At 45.2% G+C, this 24,575-nt stretch overlaps 2 protein-coding genes across 6 annotated transcripts in view; one reads left to right on the top strand and one right to left on the bottom strand.

Moving 5' to 3' along the window:
- Positions 1-24,575, bottom strand: part of LOC101682709 (immunoglobulin lambda-1 light chain-like) — a 1,123,284-nt gene that overhangs the window by 931,944 nt on the left and 166,765 nt on the right. The gene's annotated exons all lie outside the window — the stretch shown is intronic.
- Positions 10,955-22,251, top strand: LOC101681630 (melanoma antigen preferentially expressed in tumors). Of its 4 annotated transcripts, none has more exons than XM_045065710.1 (6): positions 10,955-11,048; positions 11,676-11,783; positions 17,625-17,688; positions 18,925-19,244; positions 19,658-20,266; positions 21,360-22,251. In XM_045065710.1, the coding sequence occupies exons 3-6, from the start codon at positions 17,656-17,658 to the stop codon at positions 21,934-21,936; spliced, it is 1,539 nt and encodes a 512-aa protein (XP_044921645.1). In that variant the 5' UTR covers positions 10,955-11,048; positions 11,676-11,783; positions 17,625-17,655; the 3' UTR covers positions 21,937-22,251. The 4 variants fall into 4 exon arrangements, with proteins under 4 accessions (XP_044921645.1, XP_012905884.1, XP_012905883.1 ...); XM_013050430.2 differs by lacking the exon at positions 10,955-11,048 and adding an exon at positions 13,607-13,806 and having other exon boundaries at positions 11,076-11,783; XM_013050429.2 differs by lacking the exon at positions 10,955-11,048 and having other exon boundaries at positions 11,076-11,783.

The raw sequence follows: 24,575 nt of genomic DNA, 5'->3' as shown, positions 1-24,575 counted from the left end.
AGGAAATTTCATGTATGGCTCCATTTCCTGGTCACTAACATGAATTCTTAGAAAATTCATGTCAACATGTTTTAATCCTTCAGCTATGTTGTGCTTGCAAAGGAGGCAGAGGTATCCTGAATGAAGTTTCAGATCAGAGCAGGTAGAGAGAGACAGTGCAGAAAGCACATTGATGTAGAGGTCATTCCCTCCTTTGAGGCTGAGGGAGGGAATGATAGAGGAATAAGGGACCAGGCCCAGCACAGCAGTCTCAGAAGGCAGTGCTGCTGAGGTGTCTCCAACATGGATGGGACTCTGGTCCTTCTCATTGTCTTCCCTCAGGACAAATGTGAGGACTCCAGGGAAGGATCTATGGGGACATGTGGGTTGATCCACTGTCTCTAGTCAGACTCACCTGAGGCCCCAGCAATGACCTGATAAGAGTGTCATTCTTTTTTTCAGGTTTTACACCCAGTCTCCCATGACCACTTTCCCTCAGTGTCTGGATCTCTGGAGCCGACAATTACCATCTCTTGTGCTGAAAACTGTAATGACATAGGGAGGTATAATTATATCTCCTGGCACCAAAAGCATTCTAACATGCCCCACCCCAAAAGCTCCGACTTGTGATTTCAATACTCGCTTATCAGGGATCTCTCATCACTTCTGTGGCTCCAAGTCTGGCAACACAGCTTCCCTGACCATCTCTGGGGTCTAGGCTGAGGATGAGGCTGAGTATTAATGTTTATCATAGGCTGATAGTGGCACTCTCCACAGTGGTTTATGTTCCTGTGGAACTGAGAACAAAGCCAGTCTGTGCTCCCAGGGTCTCCCCTTGTCCTAAGGATATGTCCCAAACACATTGCAGCAGGGGCTTCATGGAGCAAGCTCTTGAGAATTCAGTTCTCTCTCTAATTCCTCCCTTGATCATCATAAGATGCAGAGGCCACCGTCCTGTGGTGTTTTCCTTTGACATAATGCTGACTTCATCTTTGGCTTTGTGCTCTGGTCTCAGAATTGGACTTTTTCCATCTTTTCATGTCAGCAACAAACAAATGAGGAAACTTGCCACACCCAGCCCGGGCTTTTCTAGGAGAGCAACTTCTCTTCCAGAAAAGAATAGATGGCTGATTTATTTGTCCACCTCTCCTCTGGTAAGTCAAAGCATCTGTTTTCCCTGATGTGAAACCAATTCCTAGGTGGAGTTCCAGTTGTGATGGATATCAATTATATAATTAAAAACTAATTACTGTAATAAATATTAAATAGGACCATGAATTGCTTGAACAACTGAATGAAGCTAGGCTTTGGCATCAGAAGACCCAGGAGAAGCTCATCTCTAGTCATGCTGCCAGATGTTTCCCAATTGAACACTGGAAATGCTATGTACTCACAATGTCCTCATTCCAGGGGGGGAATCAGGAAAGATGGTCACTGTAATGGTTAAGTATTTTTGTTTTGTTTTTGTTTTTGTTTTTTTAATTTCAAAAATAATTTATTTCCTTATAGGAATCAATAAAATATGAAGAGTGAAAAAATATATTTTATTTAAAATTTAATAATGATGCTATTTTATGTCTTTATGAGTTTTTTAAAGCCAAACATCCATGACCTACATTCTCCTATTGATAAAAATTACCTCATTTATCATCTTCATAAAAATAAACTTCCGAGATTTCTACTGTACTTAAACTTATTACAGATTTCCATTCAGCAGAAAAGGACTGTATTTACAAGGACAGTAGTAGAATATTTACAAGAAGACTTTCCACTGTAGCTTTTTTTCTATGCTGCCCCTTTAACACAGAGAATCGAGGAGACGAGACACCGAGAACACAGAGTGATGCATTGTGCTAAGTATGAGTGCTCAAATATCACACATATTCATAACCTATCTCAGGCTGGAACCCAAAGATAAGAAGGAGGGTTGCTGGACCTGGAGCCAGAGATATGATCTTGGATGCCAAAAGTCCAAGAATCAAAGGCATCAATCAGGAGTTTAGAGGCAGTGCCCAGGCCTCATTGGTGCCAGGAAACCTCATGATATCCCCAGTGTCATTGCTGCTTCCAGAGCTTCTATCCCAGAACCCTGCATGCAGAGGGGCAGACTGAGCCCCAAGCTTGAAAATGAGAACAAAACAAGTTGCTAAGTTTAGGACCAAGGCCCTAGGTAAGCCAGAATAAAAGAAGGGGTCACCTATGAATCAAGAATGGAGTATTTCATCCAGAAGCTGCCACCTGAGCCCACAGCTTGGTAGGACAACTCTGGGTATCCCACCAAGCTATCCTCTTTTGGAGTGGGGACAGTGGGTGGGGTGGGTGTCATGCCTAGCTTTGACCATTTTCACTGCCCTATCAGGATCCAGACCCTGAGTCTGGGGTCCTCCACAGTGTCCTGCTTCCTATGATCCTGGACAGGAGGGTGTGGCTGAAAGATGTGTTTCAAAATAGATCCAAGACAGAGTCCCCAGGGAGAAAGTCTTTGGGCAGAGGTTACTCAAGGAGGAAGAGCTACAACCTCAGGACTCCAAAAGTAAGTCCAAGTTCATTCAAGAGTTCTACAACAGTCTGTAACATTTGTGGTATGGATGCATATTGTAAAGCATTCCTTCATCTCTTAGTGTCACTGGAATCTCAAGAGCAACTGAGCACACCAGTGAGCCTAATCCTCCTCCTCCTTGGAGACTGGGCAGAATCCAAAGACCTCTGCTCAGGACAGACCTTAGTGAGCCCCTGGATGGTGGTGAGAGACCTTGGTGCCCAAATAAGGGCTCCTTGTTGTGTCTCTGTGTGGCAGGTAAACACACTATTTACCATGGCTTCTCCCAGGCCAAAATCTTACCGGTACTACCACCATCTCCCACACCCTTAGAAATGGGTTGTGTCTGACTCATCCCTGTCTTATCTGCTGTGATGTTCATAATAGATGCTCAGGGGCTCAATATCCAATACGGTAGCCACTAGCTGCACGTGGTTATTAAACACTTGAAGTAGGTCTAGTGAACCTGATGAATCCAATTTTTAATTTAATTCAATTTAAATTTAAATTTAAAATATGATCATTTGGTTATTAATTGGTGCAACTTGAGTATGTGAATGAGTCTGCTTTTTCAAAAAAATTTCATGAACTCTAAATATCAAAAAAATTTCATGAACTCTAAATACAGATGAAGCATTACTGATAAAAAGTTAGCATCTGAATTGCAATATACTCTGAAAGATTTAAAAGATCTTGTACCAAACAAATGAAGGTAAAATATCTCGTTAATGATCTATAGAATATTGACTATGTATTGAAATGATATTTTAAATGCATCACAACCCAATATGTGTTCTACAGTTAATAAAAAATATATTATTAAAATTAAAAAAAATTCTTGCAGAGTCTTCCTCTTTTAGAGACCATATTCCAGATATATCATTATGCATCCCACAGAGTGTTTGCCAGCTTAAATTAGGCATAAATCATTAAGATCCAGATTTTTAATACTCTGTTCATGATTCTCTGCCCAACACCCCCACAATATTACAAAGTCCATTGAAAGAATTGGTAACTAGTTATTGAATGAACAAAAGAAAATGAATAAATATATGTATTATTTTATGTGAAAAGAATTATATTGTATGTGTTTAGCTTACTTGACTTTTTTTTTTTTTTACACCCAGCAGTAGAGACATTGCAAATCTAACAGGGTCTCCAAAGACTTCTTATATATATTTTCATATTTGCTTCTTTCTCATTCTTCCCAATGTCAGGGGGTCAAGCTGAAGTTCCAGGTGATACCTTTGACCCCTCACTTACCCTTATGACTTGAATCCTCTCTAAAAGCAAATCTGGCTGATTCTACCTCCAAGATGTCTATAAAGCCACTTAGATACAAGTCATGATTTCCCATAAGGATAACACAGGTACCACAGGGACCTTGAAATGTACCTGAGGTGGTGTCACGACCCTACTCACAAACTCTGTATGGGGAGGACTTGCATGAGGTTCATTAATAATACAACTACCTAGAGTGAAAAGAATCATCACTAAACATCTCACCATTTGGGAAAAGCCATACTTTTATTGTTTTGTAAACAACTGTCCCAAGTCAGTAGTTCTCAAATTTTTGGTTTCCAGAAACTTCTCATATTCTTAAAAATTACTGAGAATCCTCCAAAGCTTTTTTCATGTGGAAAACATCTTTGAACATTTACTGGAGTAACTAAAATTGAGAAACATTTTTTAAAGATTTATTAATTTAATTATGCATAACAATCTAAACCAAGTATATGTAAATAAATACATATACATTGTTATGTACAAGCATAAAGCATATCTTGTATATATTGTGGACTTGGTTCCAGACCACTGCAATAAAGTGAATATCACTAAATCAATATCACAAATATCAATAAAGTCAGTCAAATGAATTTTTTTACTTCCCCTGCATATAAAAGTTACGTTTATACTGTAGTCTGTTAAGTATGCAATAGCATTATGTCTGAAAAAATGTCCATACCTTAATTAAAAATACTTCATTGCTAAAAAATGTTAACCATCATGTTAACTTTCAGGGAGTCACAATTACTGATCACAGTTCACCAGAACAAATATAATAATAGTGAAAAAGTTTTCAATATTGTAAGAATTACCAAAATGCAACACAGAGACACAAAGTGAACACATGATATTGGAAAAATGGCACAGATAGACTTGCTTGATGCAGGATGGCCACAAACCTTTAGTCTGTAAAGCAAAATCATGCAAAGTGCAATAAAATGACATAGTACTATACTCAAAAATTAGGAAAAAAATCATGAGGCATTGCATTGTTTTTACATTTCTGCAAATCTTTTTAATGTATCACTTAATGCAAAACATTTGAATGTGCACATCGACTTCTGCATTCAGTATGTTGAAATGTGTTGCTTCAGGAAATGTCCAAAGAAAAACTGCCCTCACAGAAATATAAATTTGGAGGCATACAGGAGCCCTTTGTACTAAAAAAAAAAAAAAAAAAAAAAAAAAAAAATCCCAGGAAAAAAAGTGCTGGAAGGTGTTGAGACTTGGTTTCTGGACAGTGATCAGAGAACAGAGGGGAGGGGCTAGTATGAGGCAGAGCAGTGGTCAGTCACATGAATTTTCCCCTGGTTGAAGACCACGAACTAAAATGTATGACTGTAAGAACACTGAAAGCTTAAGACCTAAATCTCCACTTCTCCTTAAGACGGGAGGAGTCAGAGGGGGAGATCAACCATGAGAGACTGTGGACTCCAAGAAACAAACAGAAAGTTTTAGAGGAGAGGGAGATGGGGAGGATGGGTTGGCCCAGGGATGGGTATTAAGGAGGGTATGTACTGCATGCAGCACTGGGTGTTATACATAAACAGTGAATCTTGGAACACTACATCAAAAAACGAATGATGTACTTTATGGTAACTAATAAAATAATAATAATAATAAAGACCAAACCTATTTCTTGCTGTTACCTCAGCAAAACTTGCAGAGCTTTCTCATACTTTAAAAGTAGACGACCTTAAAAATGGATTGGAAGTATCCTTGTTTGAGGACTGTGAAAGATGCACCCTGTAGTGAATTTTGCATAATCTCTTCCTCTAGAATTGGAAGAACCTGTGATTTGCTTCTAATCAATACATATACATACCAAAGGTGATGGGATGGCTCTCTTTGATTAGGTTAGATTAAATGGAAAGGGACACATTTAAATGGAATGGGTGGCCAAATGTGACTCCCATGATTCATTATGTGATATAAGATTCCCTTTTGATGAGCAATTGCCATTTACAATGTAGAGGGCATTATGCTAAGTGAAATAAGCCAGAGAAAGACAAACACTGTATGATTTTGCATATATGTGGAATCTAGAAAGAAAACAAAAACAATACCAAAAAACAAAAAACAAAACAAAACAAAAAACTACAAAGGAGAAACAGACCCATGAATACATAGACCAAACTGGTGGTTGCTGGGGGGCAGGGTTGGGGACGGGAGCAAAATGGGTAAAGGAAGTAGGAGGTACAGGTTTCGAGTTATGGAATGAACAAGTCATGGGGATTAAAAGCACAGAATAGGGAATGTAGTAGGGTATTGTGAAGTCTTATATGGTTACAGATGGCAGTTACACTTGTGGTGAGTATAGCATAATGTGTAGAGTTGTCAAATCACTAGGTTGTACACCTGAAGCTAGTATAACATTATGTGTAAACTGTACTTCAATTAAAAAAAAAATAAAATAAGACTCCCTCCTAGCAAAGTGGAAAAAGAGGTCCCCCTGCTCGTCAGGTAGAAGGAAATGGCAAACAGGATGCTGTGGGCCACCTCTAGGAACTCACAGAGCTGACAGCCAAAATCCCTCAAAAGTCCAGAGCTTTAGCTATACACCAGCAAGGCAATGAATTCTGCCAACTAACTTGGAAGCAGATCCTCAGTTGAGCTGTTGGAGTAGAATGCAGCCACCATACTTTGATTGATGTCAGGTCAGGGAGACCCTAAGTAGAGGACCCAGCTAAGCTGATTCAGGGAAAGTGGAGCAGTAAATGGGTGCTGTTTCAAGCCACTAGATTTGTGGTAATTTCTTATGCAGCAATAGAAAACTGGGTAATAATACCTGGACCATCTGTGTCACTTTGGTCCAATCCACATAGAGACAGGTAAGATGGAGACCTGTGTTGCTGGGTGCCAGAGTGCCTGAATCCACATTGAGGTACAGAGAGATGTCTTCAGGTGATGTGGCCTCTGAACTGTTTCAGCCCAATGAGAAGCCCTTGTTCTTCTCCTGATGTTGCCACTGAAGGAGGTAACAGAGTCTGCATCCCAAGGCCACAGAGGAAGAAAGGAGCTTTTATTTTCATTTTTGCAAAGCTATGTGTCCCCTGGGAGACTGTTTCTCTCTCCCACATCATCATAAAGAGCAAAATGAGCTGTATGGGTCCCTTTCCTGAAGCACCTATGCCCTTGGGGTGATGAGCAGAAAGGACAACAGAAAGCATAGCCTGGCTGTCTGGTTGGTGTGAAGCTCTGAAACGCTGAGTATTTAATACAGGTTTTAATCTTAGTTCCCATTGGGCTTGGAGCCCTGCAGATAAATGCTATGGCTGTCCTCCAACAATCAGTGAAAATCAGCCTCGCTCTCGGACTGCAATCCAGAGATGGTCAAGGAGGCTGTGTTCCCAACCCTGGAGCCTGAGAATAGAACTGGAAGCCCTGAAGGCAGAGAGCTCACAGCATCTGTCTGGAGTGTGAGGGCTGCTCCAGACATCATTGGTGCCAGAAGACAGGGTTATAAGTTCCAGTGTGGCTGCTGTTTCCACTGTAAGAGATGCAGTGATTTGTCTCAAAGTCCCACACATGGGAGGGAGGCTGGGTCAGGGCAGACGGGGCCCAGGACCCAGAAAGGAAGGAGAAATGGAGAGATGGTGGCTCAGGTGAACCTGGGAAAAGGGACAGAAGTGTCAGTCCACACATCCACGTGACCTCTTTCTTGGGGTCACCTGTGCTGTAAATGAGGAGGGGGAGGGATGTGGAGCCAAGGCCATGGTGAAGACAGCCCAGAGATCTGCCTCCTGAGACCCCAATACTTGGACAGGACACTCAAGGCTCTCTTATCCCCTGTGCGTGTTTTGAGACGCAAGAGGGGTCTCCATGCAAATTTGCTCCTGAGTTCTGACGACTCTTAATTCTTCCTTTGCCCTTAGTCTTGACACTTAGCACCCAGGGAATCATGCAGACAGGAAAGGTGGAGGGGGCACCCAAGTCCTCTTCTCCAAAAGTTACTTTAAGGCTGGATCTGTAGGACCTGGAGATGCAAAAGTACTGTTGTCAGTTGTTAGTGAGCACTTGGCCTTCTAGTGAGTTCCTCTCCCCACATAACTAGTCTTTCCCCACTCTTGGGGAGAGTTCCCCTGCCCTGTGCAAGCCCAGTCTCTGACAGAAACCCGAGTCTGGGGTCAAAAGATACTGCCCACATTCTGAAGGTTCAAGCCCTTCTCTCTAAACTCATTTATAGCTACCCCAAAAGAATTTTCAAAAGTGATGTTTCACCCAAATCAGGACACACAGCCTAGGGAATGCACACCAGCCATCTGGAATTCTCCTCAAAACCTTCCCAATCAGCTTAATCTTGCAGCATATTTCAGGGATGTGTCAACCTAGAGAAGTCCAGCACTGGGGGCAAGGAGCCTCACACCACAATTTCACAGCACCAAATTCCTTCCTTGTTCATCCAACTCTGTCTTTGACCAGTGGCTTGTCCATTCTAGCCTCAGTGTCTTCATCTGAAGAAAACTAAGAAAGCATTAAAGTTCACAGTATACTTGCATGAATCTGGTTATAAAACCAAAAAGCCAGTGCCTCCATTAATTGGTGCTCTATGACTTTTATCCCCAGCATAATTAGGTGGAGAGTCCAGGTTCTTTCCTCTTCAGGTTTACTTTAGGTGATCACAGAAGAAAATATTTTCCTCTGTCTCATTTACCATGGTTCAGCCTAGACCCAGGCTCTCTCAGCTCCAGACACATAGAACAGCCTCCTTTAAACACATTCCTCTCCCTTTCTTCCCTCATGGAAGGTTTTAAAAGTCTCCTTTATGATTATAATTCAGTGCAGGTTGACTTTTTTGTTTGTTTGTTTCTAAAAAATGAAAATAGTTCTACTTTCACACTGGTCAAGGAAAAAATTATGATAGAAGTTGTTCAAATAAATAGTGTTTTAACATAACCAATGTTATTCTAATGACCCTCTTTGGGACATCTTGGCCTGCTTACTACATATATCCCAGGAATACAATAAACATTTGTAAAGATTAGTTGAAGCAATCAATGAATGAATGGTATATTCATGTTTAATTTCATATGAATAGAATTGCATTATATAATCAATCGTGTGACCTGCATTTTGCTTTCAAGTTTTACAGACATCATCCTTGTAGTGTACCAATTGCAGTCAGTCTGAAGACAGCAATCAGATTATGAAAATAAGCATGGGCAATCTTCAAAGGGATCACCTTTTTGTGCCCCCTCTCTGTTGTCATCACCCACCCCTCTGAGTCAGTCTCTGTTCTCAAGTTGGCCAAACACTTTATCAGGATTTGCACAGTCCTTCTCTATGCTCAGAACCCTATGTCCAGGATCCTCTTAAGCCCCCAAGGTTGCTTCCTGCTCAGGCCTCAGACAAGGATCCTGAGCAACCAGGAGGCCTTGCCAGCCTCTGTCACTTTCCATATCAGCCCCTTTGTTTTCTTCATAGAGTTAGTTACAACTTTCCACTTGAAAACAATAACTTCTTGTTTGGGGCTTTTGTTTATTTTTTTAGTTTTTGCTCCAAACCTTATGAGCCAGAGACTGAGTATATCTGCTTGAGGCTTGCATCGGCACCACTCAAGGACAAATGTTTGTTGAATGAATCCGGAAGATCAGAGGGAAGGAGAAGCTGAGTGTCTCCAGATTCAAGCTGAAAAAATTGAGTTTTTTAGTCAGCTCTGTTCTAGGTGAATATCCTAGGCCGACTGGGGTTCAAGGCAGTGGCCTCATTTGTATGTACGTATGTATTCATACATTAATTTTTCTGTGTAGCTTACATAGCTCCCAGGCATGGGGATATCTGGGGGAATGGCAGGGTAGATCCAGGAAAACTACCCAGCCTTTACCGCCCTGTTGCTCTCAGCCACCACGACATTCCTGTGGCCTGTGGTATCAGATTTAGGACCACTTGCATGGCAAGGACACAGTGCCCAGACTCAGTCCACACCTCCCCCTCCAGAAAAACGCAGTCTCAGAGTCTGAGGAGACAGAATATAGATTCTCAGGCCAGGTTGAAAGAAGCATGGGGCCACCCCCTTGCACTTTTTTTTTTTTTTTTTAATTGAAGTGCAGTCGATCTCCGCGTTGTTCTTAACCCCTCTCTCTTCTCTTCACCAAGAAAGACTCCTCATCCATCCGGGACTTGTCATCTCTCCAGAGGCCTTACTTTTCTTCCTACAAACATACTGGCAGGAAGCAGGTGCCCAAACCAGACACACGCCTTGCAAACATTCCGGCTTCCAGTTTCCCCAGTGCTACCCCCTGGTGGCCGGGGAGACAAAATCCCAAGGATCTCACCTCAGAGAGAACCAGAACACCAGGCCTCAGGAGGGGTGGGGTGGGGGTGACTTTCCATCTCTCCTCAACATCCTGGACCTGGTCCCTCCTCACGACGGCCCTCTCATATTTTCAGCCTTTGGTCTAGTCCTGACTTTGTCAAAAGGTATTTGTTGGTAAAAGAGGGGAAGCCCTGCCTTTAGGACTGGTGAAAGCTGAAGTTATTTGAGGATTGGGGGAGGGGAGTAGAGCAATCGCAGGAGTATGGCTTCTGAAAAAGCTTTGTAATACCAAATCCAAGGAGGCAAGTGAAGAAAGCACGCTTTAGAAAGAGGACAATCTAATCAAATCCTGACAGGGGTCTCCTCTCCCCCAGAGGGTACATAAATGGTAAAGTCCAGGTAGCACAGAGCATTAGACAGTTCAAAGGCAAGAACGTCTTTTTTAGAGTTGGGCAAGGAGCCTCGTTCAGGGTCCAGCACCCCATACCCCACAGAGAGAAATAGGTCCATAAGCATAGGCCCGGGGGAGGGGTTAGAAGGTGGGAAGTTACAGACTCCCCCATCCCTCCCTCATTCCCCTTACACCCATCCCCCATTCCCCACCTCCCTTACCCCATCCCACCCTCCATAGCCTCATCTAACCCCACCCTCATCCTCTCTGCCCCCGACCCCCACTCTCATGCGCCCCCCCCATTCTGGCACCTGGCACAGTCAGGTGGGCGTGGCCAACAGGTACCACCCCTCCCCACCACCAAGTCCCCGCCCAGCCTATGAAAACAAACCCCTCCTGGACTCCCCAGGCGACCCCGCATCGTGATCCTAGGATCTCGTGAGATTTCGCCCTCAAGAAAAGAGAAACCAGGATTGGTCGGATAAGGCTGTTTCCGGCGGGCGAGGGTAGGGCGGCTTGCGAAGCCGGCGGCCTTCCTTTCCCTCCAGGCTCCTTGCAGGGGAGACCACGTGGCGGGTGCGCGGTCCGGAGAAAACGTAAGTTCAAACCTTGGATTCTCCTCTTTCTTGTGGAGTGACCTTGGACTAATCGCTGGTAAACTGCCCTCCCCCGAACTCCCACTTCTATTTTCCATCTGAAAAGTGAGTTTTCACAACAGAGGTCGGAGTGAAAAACCTAACAGTGTGCTGCTTCTGGCTCCAGGCAGCCTCAGCTACGTGCTCCTTAGGACTGGCCGCGCGTGTGAGTTGCAGACGTAACAATTCATCGAACTCGGGCGTCTGCGTTCATTTGTTTGCTCTCACTAGTTGGACGGGTGTGCAGTTAAAATGGGGTGGCTGCTCTAGGAATCTGGCCCCTAAGGAGGTGCCGGGGTATGGGGGGGCAGAAGGGACAGAACGTGGGCCGTGTCCTCGAGGGAGGGGTCGCTTTTGACAGAGCACAGGGTCTGCCATTCCAGTTGTTCTCTCGTTCAGCCCATGGGAAATTGTTGGTCAGATTTGGAGATTAGAGGAGATGTCCACTGAACGGGCAGGGTCAGGTCTCCGGTTTTCCATTTCCTCAGCAGTATTCACAGAGATTTTCATAGGAGCCCGTGGCTTGATAAATATACGTGATAACACACAGCCTCTTTGTTTCTGGAGAATTTTGGTTCTTGCTCTCAGACTTGGGTAGACGGAGGTGACTGAGAGGATAGGAGACCACGGAAACCAGGTACTGGAGGACCAGAGGCCAATCTGAGCTGGACCAGAGTGGACGGAAGACATCTTAAGGTAAGCTGGTCCCCGAACTGTCTCTCAGGTGTGTTAAGAAACCCTGTTGTTCCCTTTGTTCTTATCATTGAGGAGCTGGATGGAATCTACGTCCTGAGGATGCTCAAGAGGGAAGATGCAGGAGTAACCTGTATACTTCCCAGTCATTTCCCCAGTGGAGCAATTGTCCTGCTGTTTTTTTTTTTTTTTTTTTTTTAAGATTTTGTTTATTTGAGAGAGAGAGCAAGCAGGCACACAAGGGGGGGCGGGGAGGGACAGAGGAATAAGGAGAAGCAGACTCTCTACTGAGCAGGGAGTCCTATGGGGAAATCAAACCCAGGACCCTGAGATCATGACCTAATGCCAAATGTAGATGCTTAACCGATTGAGCCACCCAGGTGCCCCGGTCCTGTTGCTTTTTTATAAGAAGGAGCTAGCTCTAGTGTGTTGGGGACCCCATTCTCAAAGCCATATAGTTATGTTTAGAACCTCTGCTTGGAGTGAAGGTGTAAGACTGGCTACAGACACCAGACACTTAACTCCTGTTTGGTGTCAAGCAGGGGCAGAGTTTAGGTCACTTCCATGTGGGCTTGGACCCCTGAGGGTAAGAGGTCCCTTGAAAGAAAACTCTTTCTCCTTAAAAGAGAACAATAATAGTGCCCAGCTAGTCCTCCAGCTAAAGCCCAAAGCAGTCAGGGAGGCCATGTGGCCTGACATGGAGGTGGAGAATGGATGGAGGCCCCCGGACAACCTTGTGCATTGGGAATGTCATGCAGCACATGAGTGTTCGTGATACCAGAACACTTAATTAAAAACTCCAGAATTACTGCTGCCTTCAGAGCAGGAAATGATGACCTTCTGTCCCATAGCCACAGAACCTGAGAGTGCCTGTGTCAGAACAGATTGGGCCCTGGACCTTAAGAGGAAGAGGACAAAGAGGAGAGGTGAACATGAAAGCCACGACTTCAGAGGAGTTTGGGGCAAAGGGAGGAAAGGGTCAACTCTGGCTGCCTGAAGTTCCCCTCCTTAGTGTCCCTCACCTGTTGAGAGAGCAAAGAGGATGATCAGAGCATGAGAGAGCATGGTAAAAATGCCCCAGAGCTCTGCCTCCTGTGGCCCCTCTGCTTCTCTGGCCTCCCTTCTTATCCATTGTCCCACATGACGGGGAGGCCCGCATATGCATCTGTGTGCCTCACATCCTGTGAGTGACACTCCAGCCAAATTTTCTTACTTGATACAGCCAGGGATATGCAAGGTAGGGAGATGTGTCCTCCCAGGAATTGTCCTGAGCCTGCTTCACTGGGGAGACACAGCTGGTAAGCTGAGGTGCCTCAAGACCTCAGGCCTTTCTGATTTCTTCCTGGGAATATTGCACCCCTCCCCAACCCATCCTTCTGGATGCCTGGCAGGGCCCATGGCCCTCAGCAGAGTAAAGACCTGCTGACCCCCTGGACTGTGGTGGGTGATGTCTGAGTAGAGACATGTTCTCTGACCTTGTCCATTGCTGACACACATAGAGGGTGGAATGTTCCCATTTTCAGGTGGTTTCTCTAGGCATATTCCCATTAGGCTGGCATAAGTGAAAGCCCTGGACCAGCAGCCAGGGGCCTCATTCCTGTGCCCCCCTCCCACGGCCTTCTCTGTGACATGGGTGCAAGTATATCACCCTTTTGAGTCTCAGCTGCTATATATGGAAAGGAAGAATCAGTCTTAGCCCCCTGTTAGTGACATTTCAGGTTTTAAGAGAGAAACCAGAGGCTAGAGAAGTGAACTGCTTTGATAACTTCAACTCTTTTTATTCATCATTGTGATTCTAAATCCAGCTTCAAACTCACATTCTCCAGTTCCCAGAGAAGTGTGAAGGGAGAGTATGGCTGTGACAAAAGGATGAAGATGCCTTAAAGGAAGTGATTCTGGCAGAAGTCTTCACACTAAAGGAACTCTCTCAAAAATATGTCATGACATTGGAAACATGAAGGAATAAATATTGGAAATCTATCCAAACTTAGAAAGCAGCATGACAGTTCTCCAGGGCATAGGAAAGGTGCGCCCTCTGTACCAAAAGTTATATGAGAAGAACCATAAGCAATGTTAAAACTACTCTTGATGCATTTTTTTGCAGAGAAGTGGTTTAATTTTCAGTGTTTAAAATCAACATACTAAGTTAATAGTAGTTTTGCTATTTTATTAGTTTCTCAACGTATTTATAATGAATATAAAGAGAATTCTTAATGGTTGGCAAAAAACAGTTTTTGAATGGCCACTGAAAAACCATAACTTTGTGGATTTTTTTTTTTAAGATTTTCTTTATTTATTTGACAGAGAGCACAAGTAGGTTGAGAGACAGAACTTTGTGGATTCTTCAGATGGCTTTATGTAGTTTCATCTTGCACTGTCATTTTTATATGGTCTGATGTAAACCTCTGATTGATTTGTTTTTCAGCTTGCTGCTTTTTCATTCGCTCAATAGAATCTGCATCGTCTATGGCATTCAGTAAATGTTTTTGAGTAAATCAAGGATTAAGAATAGAAAGTGTATCTGGATATGGGGAGGAGGGGTTAGCTGGTCTAGAGACATTCCTGTGAACATGTCCACCCTGCCCCAGTGCCTCCTGTGAGCCCTCATCTTAGCACATAGGGGATTTTTCTCACCAAGTGTAAGGTCTGTGTTCCTGGAACCCTGAGGATCATTGCTCTTGCTCTAGTGGAACAAACCCCTGTGGAAAATGCCTGATAACCTGTTGTATCTGGTTTTTCTCAGAGCCACCATGGCCTTCTTATGGCTTAGAGTTAAAGGTTTGAGGGCCCTTTGGATGACAGGGACACAGTACCAGACCCCTTTCTCTCTTTCTGTTTTCAGAAGCACAGTTTTCAGTCTCACGTGGCTGTGAAAAGTAAGGAGGCTGAAGAGCAAAATCCCAAAGGCTGAATGCTGAGGCTGGAGCCCTTTCCTCTTTGAATCTCCCTGTCACTTTTGCCTCCAGGATTAGTGCTTGCCACTTTCTCTCCCTCTCCCCAGACTCTCCATTGGACTGATTCTGTGTCCTTGAGCTAAAGGGACACGTACACACACACATACACACACAGCTACTGGCAACTCACTCAGGCCTCCAGTGCCCCTAGGTGGTCTCAGACACAAGTCTCCACCCTTTAAGGGACACAGCTCTGTGGGAGTCAGAGGACCAGGCCTCCTGCTGTGCTGACATTTCCTCCTCCTTCATGCTGGGCCCCACATTGGATGTTCTGGGCCATTCCCAGTTCAGTTCCTCCTCCTGCTTCCCAGATTAGAGTGAATCCTCAGCTTCCCCTTCCCCCATCATGCTTCCAGAAGCACTTCCCCAGGAATAACTGGCTAGAGCTAGAGTGATCTGGAGATTGGGAATGTCCTCCCTGGTGAGGAAGAAAGAGGGACAATCTCTTGTTTAGGTCTAGATGTTACTGGATCCGAAGTGAAACCAGATCATGTTGAATACAGGAAGGGGCAGGGAGGTCCAAGAGAGACCTTAGTTTTTTAAAAAGGCACAGAGAAGAGGTGCCTGCGTGGCTCAGTGAGCTAAAGCCTCTGCCTTTGGCTCAGGTCATGATCCCAGGTGGCAAAGAGCAGAAACACAGAAACATACTAAAGGCCCCAGTAAGGTAGATGATACTCTGGGATCCCAGTTGGAATTCTGTGAATGAAACAGGTGGTTTCAGGACATCCACTCTGATGAGCTCAGGGGATGCTCTGGCCTACGTAGCATGATCCCAGGTGGCAAAGAGCAGAAACACAGAAACATTCTAAAGGCCCCAGTAAGGTAGATGATACTCTGGGATCCCAGTTGGAATTCTGTGAATGAAACAGGTGGTTTCAGGACATCCACTCTGATGAGCTCAGGGGATGCTCTGGCCTACATAGCAAATGAAGACCATGAGAAAAGTTGACCAGGATGCAATAGAAACATTCTTCAAATTCATACCTTGGTTGTGGGAGTTGTCCTGAGCCAGTCCTGATCCTGTGTGGGAAGGATAGCCCTTCATATAGATGTGTTCCCAGTGTTCTGGCTTCCAACCCCACAGCATGTTCCCTGATCCAAAGGCTCTGCATGGAGGTGGACGGAGGAGTAGGGCTTACCTCACAAGGGAAGGATGTTTGGCTCATACTAAACATTTTTAGATTTGAAGGCAGTGATCACTTCTGCCTCCTTGGATCTCCTAGACCCTGGGTTCCCATAGACTGTTCCCAAACTTGGACTTAGGCAGTTGTCCTGTTTCACTGAGGTCCAATTGAAGTCTTATCAGTCAGGTGTCTCTAACAATGAGATTGTCCATCCACTTGGTGAGGCAGAGCCTAACCAGGACAAACCCCTTGCCTGAAGGTGTCTATCAGTTACTCCCTGCGGGGAGTTGGGTCCTGATTCACTGGGCTAAAAATAAAATTAACAGTGAACTTTAAATTTCCTGCAAAGGTTGAGAAGTTTGGATGAAAAGTTGCAAAGCACCATTTCTGTCCTCAGTTACTGCTTAGTCATCAGGGACATTTATGATTATCTTTATTGCTAATTTCAGTCTCTTGCAGCTGATTGATAATGGTGATTGTCTGGGGACTAAAATGCCCATAGAGCACTTTCTAATTTAACCTTATTTGACACAAAGCCTGCTGATATGGGTGGCAGAAATTTGGAGAAAGCAGTCTCCATGATGATACTAAGTGGACAGCATCCTTCAGAGAATGAATCCCAATCTCCTCAACAGTGGTATAGAAGAATTGTTTGGGCATCATAATGCAAGGGTTAAAGAATAGCCTGGAGAATTCTTTGTGTGGAGAGGTTTTCTGTGTTCTAAAATGTCAGAACCACCAATGTGATCCAGCCCAGCATGGGAATCATCCCTAATTTTGGCAGATCCTTAAATGTCAAATATAGCTTCAAATTCTGTGAGGAAAAAGTGTTGGTATTTGGGTACTGAGCTTAATACAGAAAGAGGGAAAAGTTTTATTCCTGTTTCTAGTGGCACTGTCTCAGGAGAATGGGAATAATTAAAAAGCTGGATAGGGACATCCAGCTGGATAGGGATGAGACCAGAAGGGACTTTTTGAAGCGGTATTTATATTAGTTGTTCCCTAGGAATGAGGAAACCACAGTTGTCAATATATACTTCAGAAGGGGCCTTTGGAGATCACATTTGGGGCCAAGGCCCCTGGGAAATGCCTAGATTTGCTCTGCCTTTGAAGGGTCAGGATGTGGAAGAGGACACTTGAGCCTAAAGAGGAAGTCCTCTGGTAGTAGCATCTTGATGACATGGAGACATGCATTTAGCTCATGCTTGTTTCTCTCCCTGCCTCTAAAAGCCCAAAGAGCTCATGGCTCTGACCCCTCAGTGGCTGTTAGAATTTGACTAGTCGAATCCTGGGTTTGGTTGCCAGTAGGGTTCTGACCTCTCTGTAGCCCAGATTCCTATCTTGAATCTTCTTCATCCATTTTACTGATCTGATCTCAGCCTTCTAGGAGGAAATCTTCTAGGAAAAAGAGTGGATATCCTCCCTGCTCTTGGGTTTAAAGTAGCCGTAAAAGTCTGAGATCCTCAAACAAAATAAAATGTATTTTTCCTAGTCTTGGGTATTCCCCATGGTCCCATTACAAACAGCCTTGTCCCCTCCCTTTTCCTGGCCAACTCCTCTTAATATTGACCTGACTTCCTTCAGGGAAGACTTGATCCTCAAAATCTGGAAGACCAGCCACCCCTCAATTGTACATCTGTTCTTCTATGAATGCATACATGTTTTGCAGTTTTAGGTAACAAATTGTAAGTGACTACTTGATATTTTGGAATTTTATTTTATTTTATTTCTTTTTCTTTTGGGTTAACACCACTGTCTGCATAAAGCTGTCTTAACTTGAACATTTGAGTTATACTGATGTGGCCAAAACTCCCCCAGGTATACCTCCAGGTTGGTTTTCTTTTCTTTTTCTATCACGAATGGGGCATATTATTCAGTCAGTTGTATGGAGAAGGTAAACCCAATTGGGATTAACTAGATAGAGATCCAGTGATAACAACATCGTGCTTTCAGTTGAAAATTTGAGCTAGGATCTGAAAAAGGGAGGTGTAGCCAGAAAGGATAATATAGCTTCTGAGAAGCCAGAGGTGAGACCCTGAAGTCTGAGCAGATTCCTCCCTGCACCATATACATTTCTGGTGAGGCAGGAGCCCTAAGCTTGGGATGCTGCCATCGTACTGCCCTCAGCCACATAGTATGAATGAGCAGGCTTTGCTTTTGCCTCAAAATGCAGTTTTGCCTTAATCTCAGACATTTTGATTTCTGCTTTGGTGTATGCCATTTTATAGACATTTACGATATTTCTTAACCAGATAGATTTTCGGGGGAAATGATTAGTTGGATTAGTTGGATTTTTTATGACATTTTAAGTATTTAGTTTGTGTTCAGTAATTATAGTTCATTGTTTTGTGGTTTTACAAGTTAACCTTTTTTAGAAAAATAATAAACTAAAAGCTTAATATATTCCACAGGAGAAAAAATATTTTATGGAATAATTTTAAAAGTGGAGGCTTTGTTCTGAATGTCAGCTCTATATTCTCATAGTAATTCTCATATTTGTAGGAGAGACATATAATAAAATTGTCTTGAAATAGTATATATTTTTTTCATCCCCAACTTCCACATGATGTAGAGTACTGTTACGCTACTTTTACAGTCGAAAATTTATGGTGCCCCTTGTCCAGATGTTCCTTAATCTCTCATGTCTGGGTTATTTATTAGATCTGAGAAGGGCCTCATTTTGGGCCACGTGATAGTTTCTTATTTCTATATATGTTCAGTACTCGTGATAATCAGCAACTTTTCCCTAAAAGGGATGGGGTTGGTTTTCAGGTTCCTCAGTACTAACTCTACAGTGGGACTAGGATTAAATGTGGCAGTAGCTGGATATGGTATGGGACCTGTGGTGATCTTGCTTCCCCATCAGGGCCTGGAAAGATGAACATCTAGAGCCAGCAGGGGCAAAGCTGTGGCTTTGTGGCCACCTAGCCAAGAACAGAATTGGGGTAAATGGAGGACTCCCAACTATTGCCAGAGAGTGACTTTGGCCTTGAGTTGGTTTCTCTCAAGGATGGAGGGATAATGGGGTTGCTAGCACTCAGCCTTGTTCCTTGAATATTTCGCCAGGATTCTTTTCGGAGCAGATTCATCAGGATGAGCATGCCAGCCCCACCCAGACTTCTGGACCTGGCAGGTCAGAGCCTGCTGAGGCACCAGGCCTCAGCCATTGCCGCTCTGGAAGTGTTGCCTATGGAGCTCTTCCCACCACTGTTCACGGCGGCCTTTGCTGGGAGGTACAGCGAGATCCTGAAGGTGATGGTGCAGGCCTGGCCCTTCGCCTGCCTCCCTCTGGGGGCCTTGATGAAGGAGCAGCAGCCCCACCAGGAGACCTTCCAAGCTGCACTCGATGGCCTTGATGTCCTGCTTGCCCAGGAGGTTCGCCCCAGGTGAGGGTGATCCCATTGCCTGGGAGGGCCCTGGGGGCCCAAGCAAGAGAGAGATGGGTTCATGGGAAAGTGCAAAGCCACAGAGTGGACCAGAGGCTTCTGTGAGGAAGCTCAGAGAAGCCTTGGGGCTATCTCTGGCGTCACTCTAGGAACAGACTATGGACATGAAAGGCTGATTGAGATGCAGAGGTGACCAAAGGAACAAGTTGTCCATCTTCTCCTGGTGGCACTTAGAGGTACTGCAAGTGGGGACCAAGAAGGAAGGATCCCAGTAGCCTAAGGAGCCACTGACATCCAAGGGTGTGGAATAACAGTGCAGGTGAGGCATCTGGGCCTTGCCTCGATTCTGAGACTCAAGTCTTATTCTCCATTGATTTGAAAGCATCTCGGTCTGTCTCCTATCTTCCCTGCAGGCGGTGGAAACTGCAGGTGCTAGATTTACGGAAGAATGCTCATCAGGACTTCTGGACCGTGTGGTCTGGGACGAGGGCCAGTATGTATTCCCTTTTGGAGCCAGAGGTGGCCCAGCCCATGAAGAAGAAGCGAAAAGTGGATGGATGCAAGCCAGGGCCCAAGCCACCCTTGGCTCCTGTGGAGGTGCTGATAGACCTTTGTCTCAAGGAAGGTACCCCTGATGAGTCCCTCGCCTACCTCATCCAGAAAGTCCAGCAGAGGAAGGGTCTGCTGCACCTGTGCTGTAAGAAGCTGAAGATTTTCGCAATGCCCATACAGAACATCAAGAAGATCCTGAAAATTGTACAGCTGGACTCGATCCAGGATTTGGAAGTGAATTGCACCTGGAAACTGTCCACACTGGGGAAGTTTGCTCCTCATCTGGGTCAGATGGGCAATTTGCGCAGGCTCCTCCTCTCACATATCCACATGTCTTCCCACACCACCCCAGCGAAGGAGGAGCACTGCGTCAACCAGTTCACTGCTCAGTTCCTCAGGCTGCACCACCTTGAGGAGCTCTATTTGGACTCTATCTCCTTCCTGGAAGACCGTCTGGACCAGGTGCTCAGGTGAGGGATTGGTGAGGTTTCTTGGCAGTCCAGCATAAGCCCTTCTTTATTTCAGTAAATGATAATGGGCATCTGCCGTCGACAGTGCCAGATGCAGTATGAATCTCTAGAAGGTCCACACCCTGTCCCTGCTCTGTCTCCATGCATGTTGTCAGATAACCTCCCAGATAGAGGTGAGAGGTATGAGCTAGGATAGATACTATTTGAAGGGGCTTCTATTTAGGAATCTTTATAAGGGGAGCTTTGTGGCAGGTGAGGGTGGCTTTGGGAATTCTTTCTGAGAAAATGATGTCTACATTATGATGATCAAAAGTAACTAAACTTGAGAGTGTTGGTGAAGGAACGGCATATCTGACGTAAAGTTTCAGATCATAAGTTCTGTGCTTGGCAGCTTTGTCAACCTGAGTCTCTCTCTCCAAACCTGCCTCCAGTTCCCTCTCTGTAAAGGGTTGCTCTGGGTTCCACATAAGGCAATAGAGTGGGAATGCTGGATTCTGGGGGGCGGGGGGTGAGGGGAAGGGAGCAGGAGTGAAGACTTGCGGAAGGTGATAGCTGGTACGTGGATGATACAGTGATCTATGTTAGGCCCTGCAGGCGACATGTTGCCAGGCCTTGCCCAGTTTAGCTCTTTGCGCACATCTCCCATTAGCCTCATCGGAAACAGGTACCAATGACTGGGGTCATAGAAGCAGCCAGAAGGAAGCCCGAGTTGAAAGCATTTCTAGTCCTGTTTCCCAGTACCAATTCCTTTTCTTACTGGAGACATGGGGCCAGGCTCCCCTCCAAGTGCCTGACATTGTTGGATTAATTGATACTCACAGCACCTCTGAGGGACATGCTATGCTGCATTTGACAACACAGGGGGAACTTGACCAAATCACCAAAAATGAGTATTGGAGAAGGGACTCCCCTGAAACTTGGATGGACTTGAGTGGTTTTTCCCCCAGGTGGCGTCCTGGGGCTTGACCGTCATCTGTTAAAGCCTTGGATCTGGGTGTAATGGGCCTATCTTTCCTTGAGGCCTGAGTCATCCCCATGTCCCTCTGCCCACCACCTCCATGCCCCTAGAACTAACTGCTTTGTCTCTCCCCAGCTGCCTGAAGACCCCCCTAGAGACCCTGTCAATAACTAATTGCCTGCTTTCGGAATCTGACTTGACAAATCTGTCCCAGCACCTGAACGTCAGTCAGCTTAAGGACCTGGGTCTCAGTGGGGTCAACCTGACCAATATGAGTCCTGCACCTCTCCAAGTTCTGATAGAGAGAGCCTCCGCCACCCTCCAGGACCTGGACTTAGATGAGTGTGGGATTATGGACTCCCAGTTCACTGTCATCCTGCCTGCTCTGGGCCGCTGCTCCCAGCTCACAACCTTTAGCTTCTGTGGAAACCCAATCTCCATGACTGTCTTAGAGAACCTGCTGCGCCACACCATCGGGCTGAGCAAGCTGAGTCATGTGCTGTATCCAGCCCCCTTGGAGAGTTACGAGGATGTCCGTGGCACCCTTCACCTGGGCAGACTTGCCCAGCTGCACGCCAGGCTGAAGCAAATGCTGCAGGAGTTGGGGCGGCCAGGCATGGTCTGGTTTAGTGCCAACCCCTGTCCTCACTGTGGTGACAGGACCTTCTATGACCCAGAGCCCATTCTGTGCCCCTGTTATATGCCTGCTTAGCTGGATATACACATATCATAGGCTTTATTCTGGGCACAGAAGCCCAGGTGTAAGTGTATCTTAAAGGAGCACGGAAGCCACAGTTTGAGAAAATCTGCCCCATGTGAGTAGGAAAAAGAAAGGTGATTAAGGGGGCAGGGGGATGTTGACTTGGGAGTTAACAGGATCTTTGGAGAGATGCATCTTCTAGCATTAGAAATATGAATCTGAATTTCTAGAGGGAGATTTGGGTTTGGGTGGTAGATGTGGGAGTTACCCCTGCCTACATGGTTGTAAAAACATGGTCCAAAATAAAGAGAACCTCAGTGTCAACCATATGGTGTCCTCTGAGCTCCATGAACCATATCTCCAGTTTAAATCTCAGGAAACTGCAGCTCCTGATTAAACAAGAAGGCATAGCACCCATGATGCTCAGACACTAAGCTGGGTGAGGTTCGGCCCCAGGAATTCACAGCACCATTTATCATTCCTCCATTTGGCTCCTATCTCTGGTAAACTTGTTACCTCCTCATTTAATTTCTATGGCTGTTTATGCGGTCGACACATACAAAGTGCATCCTCAGGGCCTGGAACATACTAGGGGGTCAATAGCACCACTGCAGGAAAAATGCTTTGGAGGGATCCTCGTTAACTCTGCTAAGACTGTGGACTCGAGGACTCCTCCCCAGTGGATCCAAAGTCTCCGTCCCTGGCCTTTGGCTGTATCAAGGTAGGGCTTTACTGTGTAAAAGTCAGGTCCCCAGTCCTGGAGGGGATGTACATCCAGCAGATGAGCTAGATCCTCTGGGCCTTACCAGCCCATCCTGTCTTTCCACCAGGTCCAGTCCTCTCTTGAATTCAATTAGTTGTGGTCAGTAAAAATATCTAAATTTCTTTTAGTGGAATGGTAAGATCATATAGATACATGACATTGGTTTAGTACTTGTTTCCCAAATTAAAAATATGACCTCTTTTTGCAGGGGCTAGGTCACATCAATGTGAGTTTGACTTTCCAGAAAACCCACCTTCCTCCCTCTCAAAGGTAGTAAGCCAACTCTAAGCAAGGAAGATGCGGTAGATTTGGGTCCTAAGAATGAATAAGCAAACCCTTACTATGTCCTGGGGAACACTTGGTTGGAAGCAGGTAAATGTCAGACTTGGGAATTGAGGTGTGGAGGGGCCACCCTGTGAGACCATCATCCAAATGAAGAGATGATGTCACATTGTGGGGTCGGACCCCATGGTCCATGGGAAGTTGGCTCTCCAGTGAACAAGAGAGCTCCCTGTCCCCACACCCCTGCATCCTGGCCCTAGGCTGCCTTGCCTCCCTCACTGCCTGGCCTCCCAGAGATCTACCTGGAGAGAAGACCACACAAGGCCCAGGGCAGTGCTCCATCTGCACATTTCCTTGAGCTTAAGCCAGTCAGCCCTGCTTGCTCTTCCACTGCTGCTCATACAGTGCTAGTCATGTGTGCGCAGGGGTGACTGCACGCCTGTGTCTGTGCATGGGCCACAGTACTTGCTGGGTATCAACACCTTCCTCTTTTGCCACACACAACTGGCTCTCCAATCTTTTCCTATAGCAGTTACCCTCTTCTGCCTTCCAGCTTCCTATCCTACGCTAAAAGAACCAGAAATGGGCTCTTCAGTTTGGGAAACATTTTGCCATTTCTGCAGAAAACAGTCTGTGTAACTGATGGAATGTACCAAAAAGGGAGTTCAGGAAAATACCTCATTTTTTCCTGACATGCACCTTGCCCTAGCGTCCCTCACATAGACCCAAGTTATGGGGACTGATTTCCAGAATGGGAAACCAGCAGTTCTAGGATTTGAGGAAAAGTTTACAAAAAGGACAGGTTCTCTCGGAGGAAGATTAAAACAAAACAAAACAAAACAAACAAAAAAAACAGCATCACGTGATCTAGGTGTTGGGCTCCTGGGTCACAAAATAGACAAAATACTCTGTAATGACATGGTGAGATTTACCTATGAACCAATATGAAAATCACACATTGGTGTGCCCTGGTTATTAATGGCCCCATGCAGGAGAGTGATGATTATTGAATTATAGAAGAGCAGAAGTCAACAATGCATCTTGCCTTTTTCTTTTTTAAACATTTTATTTATTTGACAGAAATCACAAGTAGGCAGAGAGGCAGGTAGAGAGGGGGTGAAGCAGGCTCCCTGCTGAACAGAGAGCCTAAGGCAAGGCTCAGATCCCAAGACCCTGAGATCATGACCTGAGCTGAAGGCAGAGGCTTAACCCACTTAGCCACCTAGGCACCCCTGCATCTTGCTTTTTAAAGCAGGCTGTCCTACAGTCAGTACTCTATCTGGCCTGCAGACCTCATCTGAGGGAGAAATCTGGCAAGATATTTTACTCAGAATTTAGACTTTGCCATCAAAATACTCCCAAGAGACATGGTATCAAGGCAATGAGGTTTTTAAAAACTGGGATTGGTTGGGGAGAGTCCTCTTCAGTAGGGAAGGCCATATAAAGGGCTTAGGGAGGTGGTGACTGCTGGTGGTAGGGGGTCCACACAGATGAAGGCCGTGTTGGGGAAGATACTATCTTCCAGGTCATTAGAAAGTGTGGCTTTCTAATTGCTGACTTGACCCAAAATACAGATCAGTAGTAGTTTTTTTTTCTTTTTTAAGGG

This window comes from Mustela putorius, unplaced genomic scaffold (assembly GCF_011764305.1).
Source record: "Mustela putorius furo isolate JIRA1106 unplaced genomic scaffold, ASM1176430v1.1 tig00003858_pilon_pilon_pilon, whole genome shotgun sequence".
In the NCBI taxonomy this organism is placed as follows: Eukaryota; Metazoa; Chordata; class Mammalia; order Carnivora; family Mustelidae; genus Mustela; species Mustela putorius.
Note: the sequence above shows the minus strand (reverse complement) of the source record. Positions and strands in the feature narration are given on the sequence as shown.

Excerpts from the sequence above, each read along its gene's own strand:
- LOC101681630 (XM_045065710.1), top strand. The coding sequence starts at position 17,656 with ATGTGGCCAAAACTCCCCCAGGTATACCTCCAG. Across the intron at positions 17,689-18,924 it reads TCCCCCAGGTATACCTCCAG|GATTCTTTTCGGAGCAGATT; the intron begins GTTGGTTTTCTT and ends ATATTTCGCCAG. Across the intron at positions 19,245-19,657 it reads GCCCAGGAGGTTCGCCCCAG|GCGGTGGAAACTGCAGGTGC; the intron begins GTGAGGGTGATC and ends TCTTCCCTGCAG.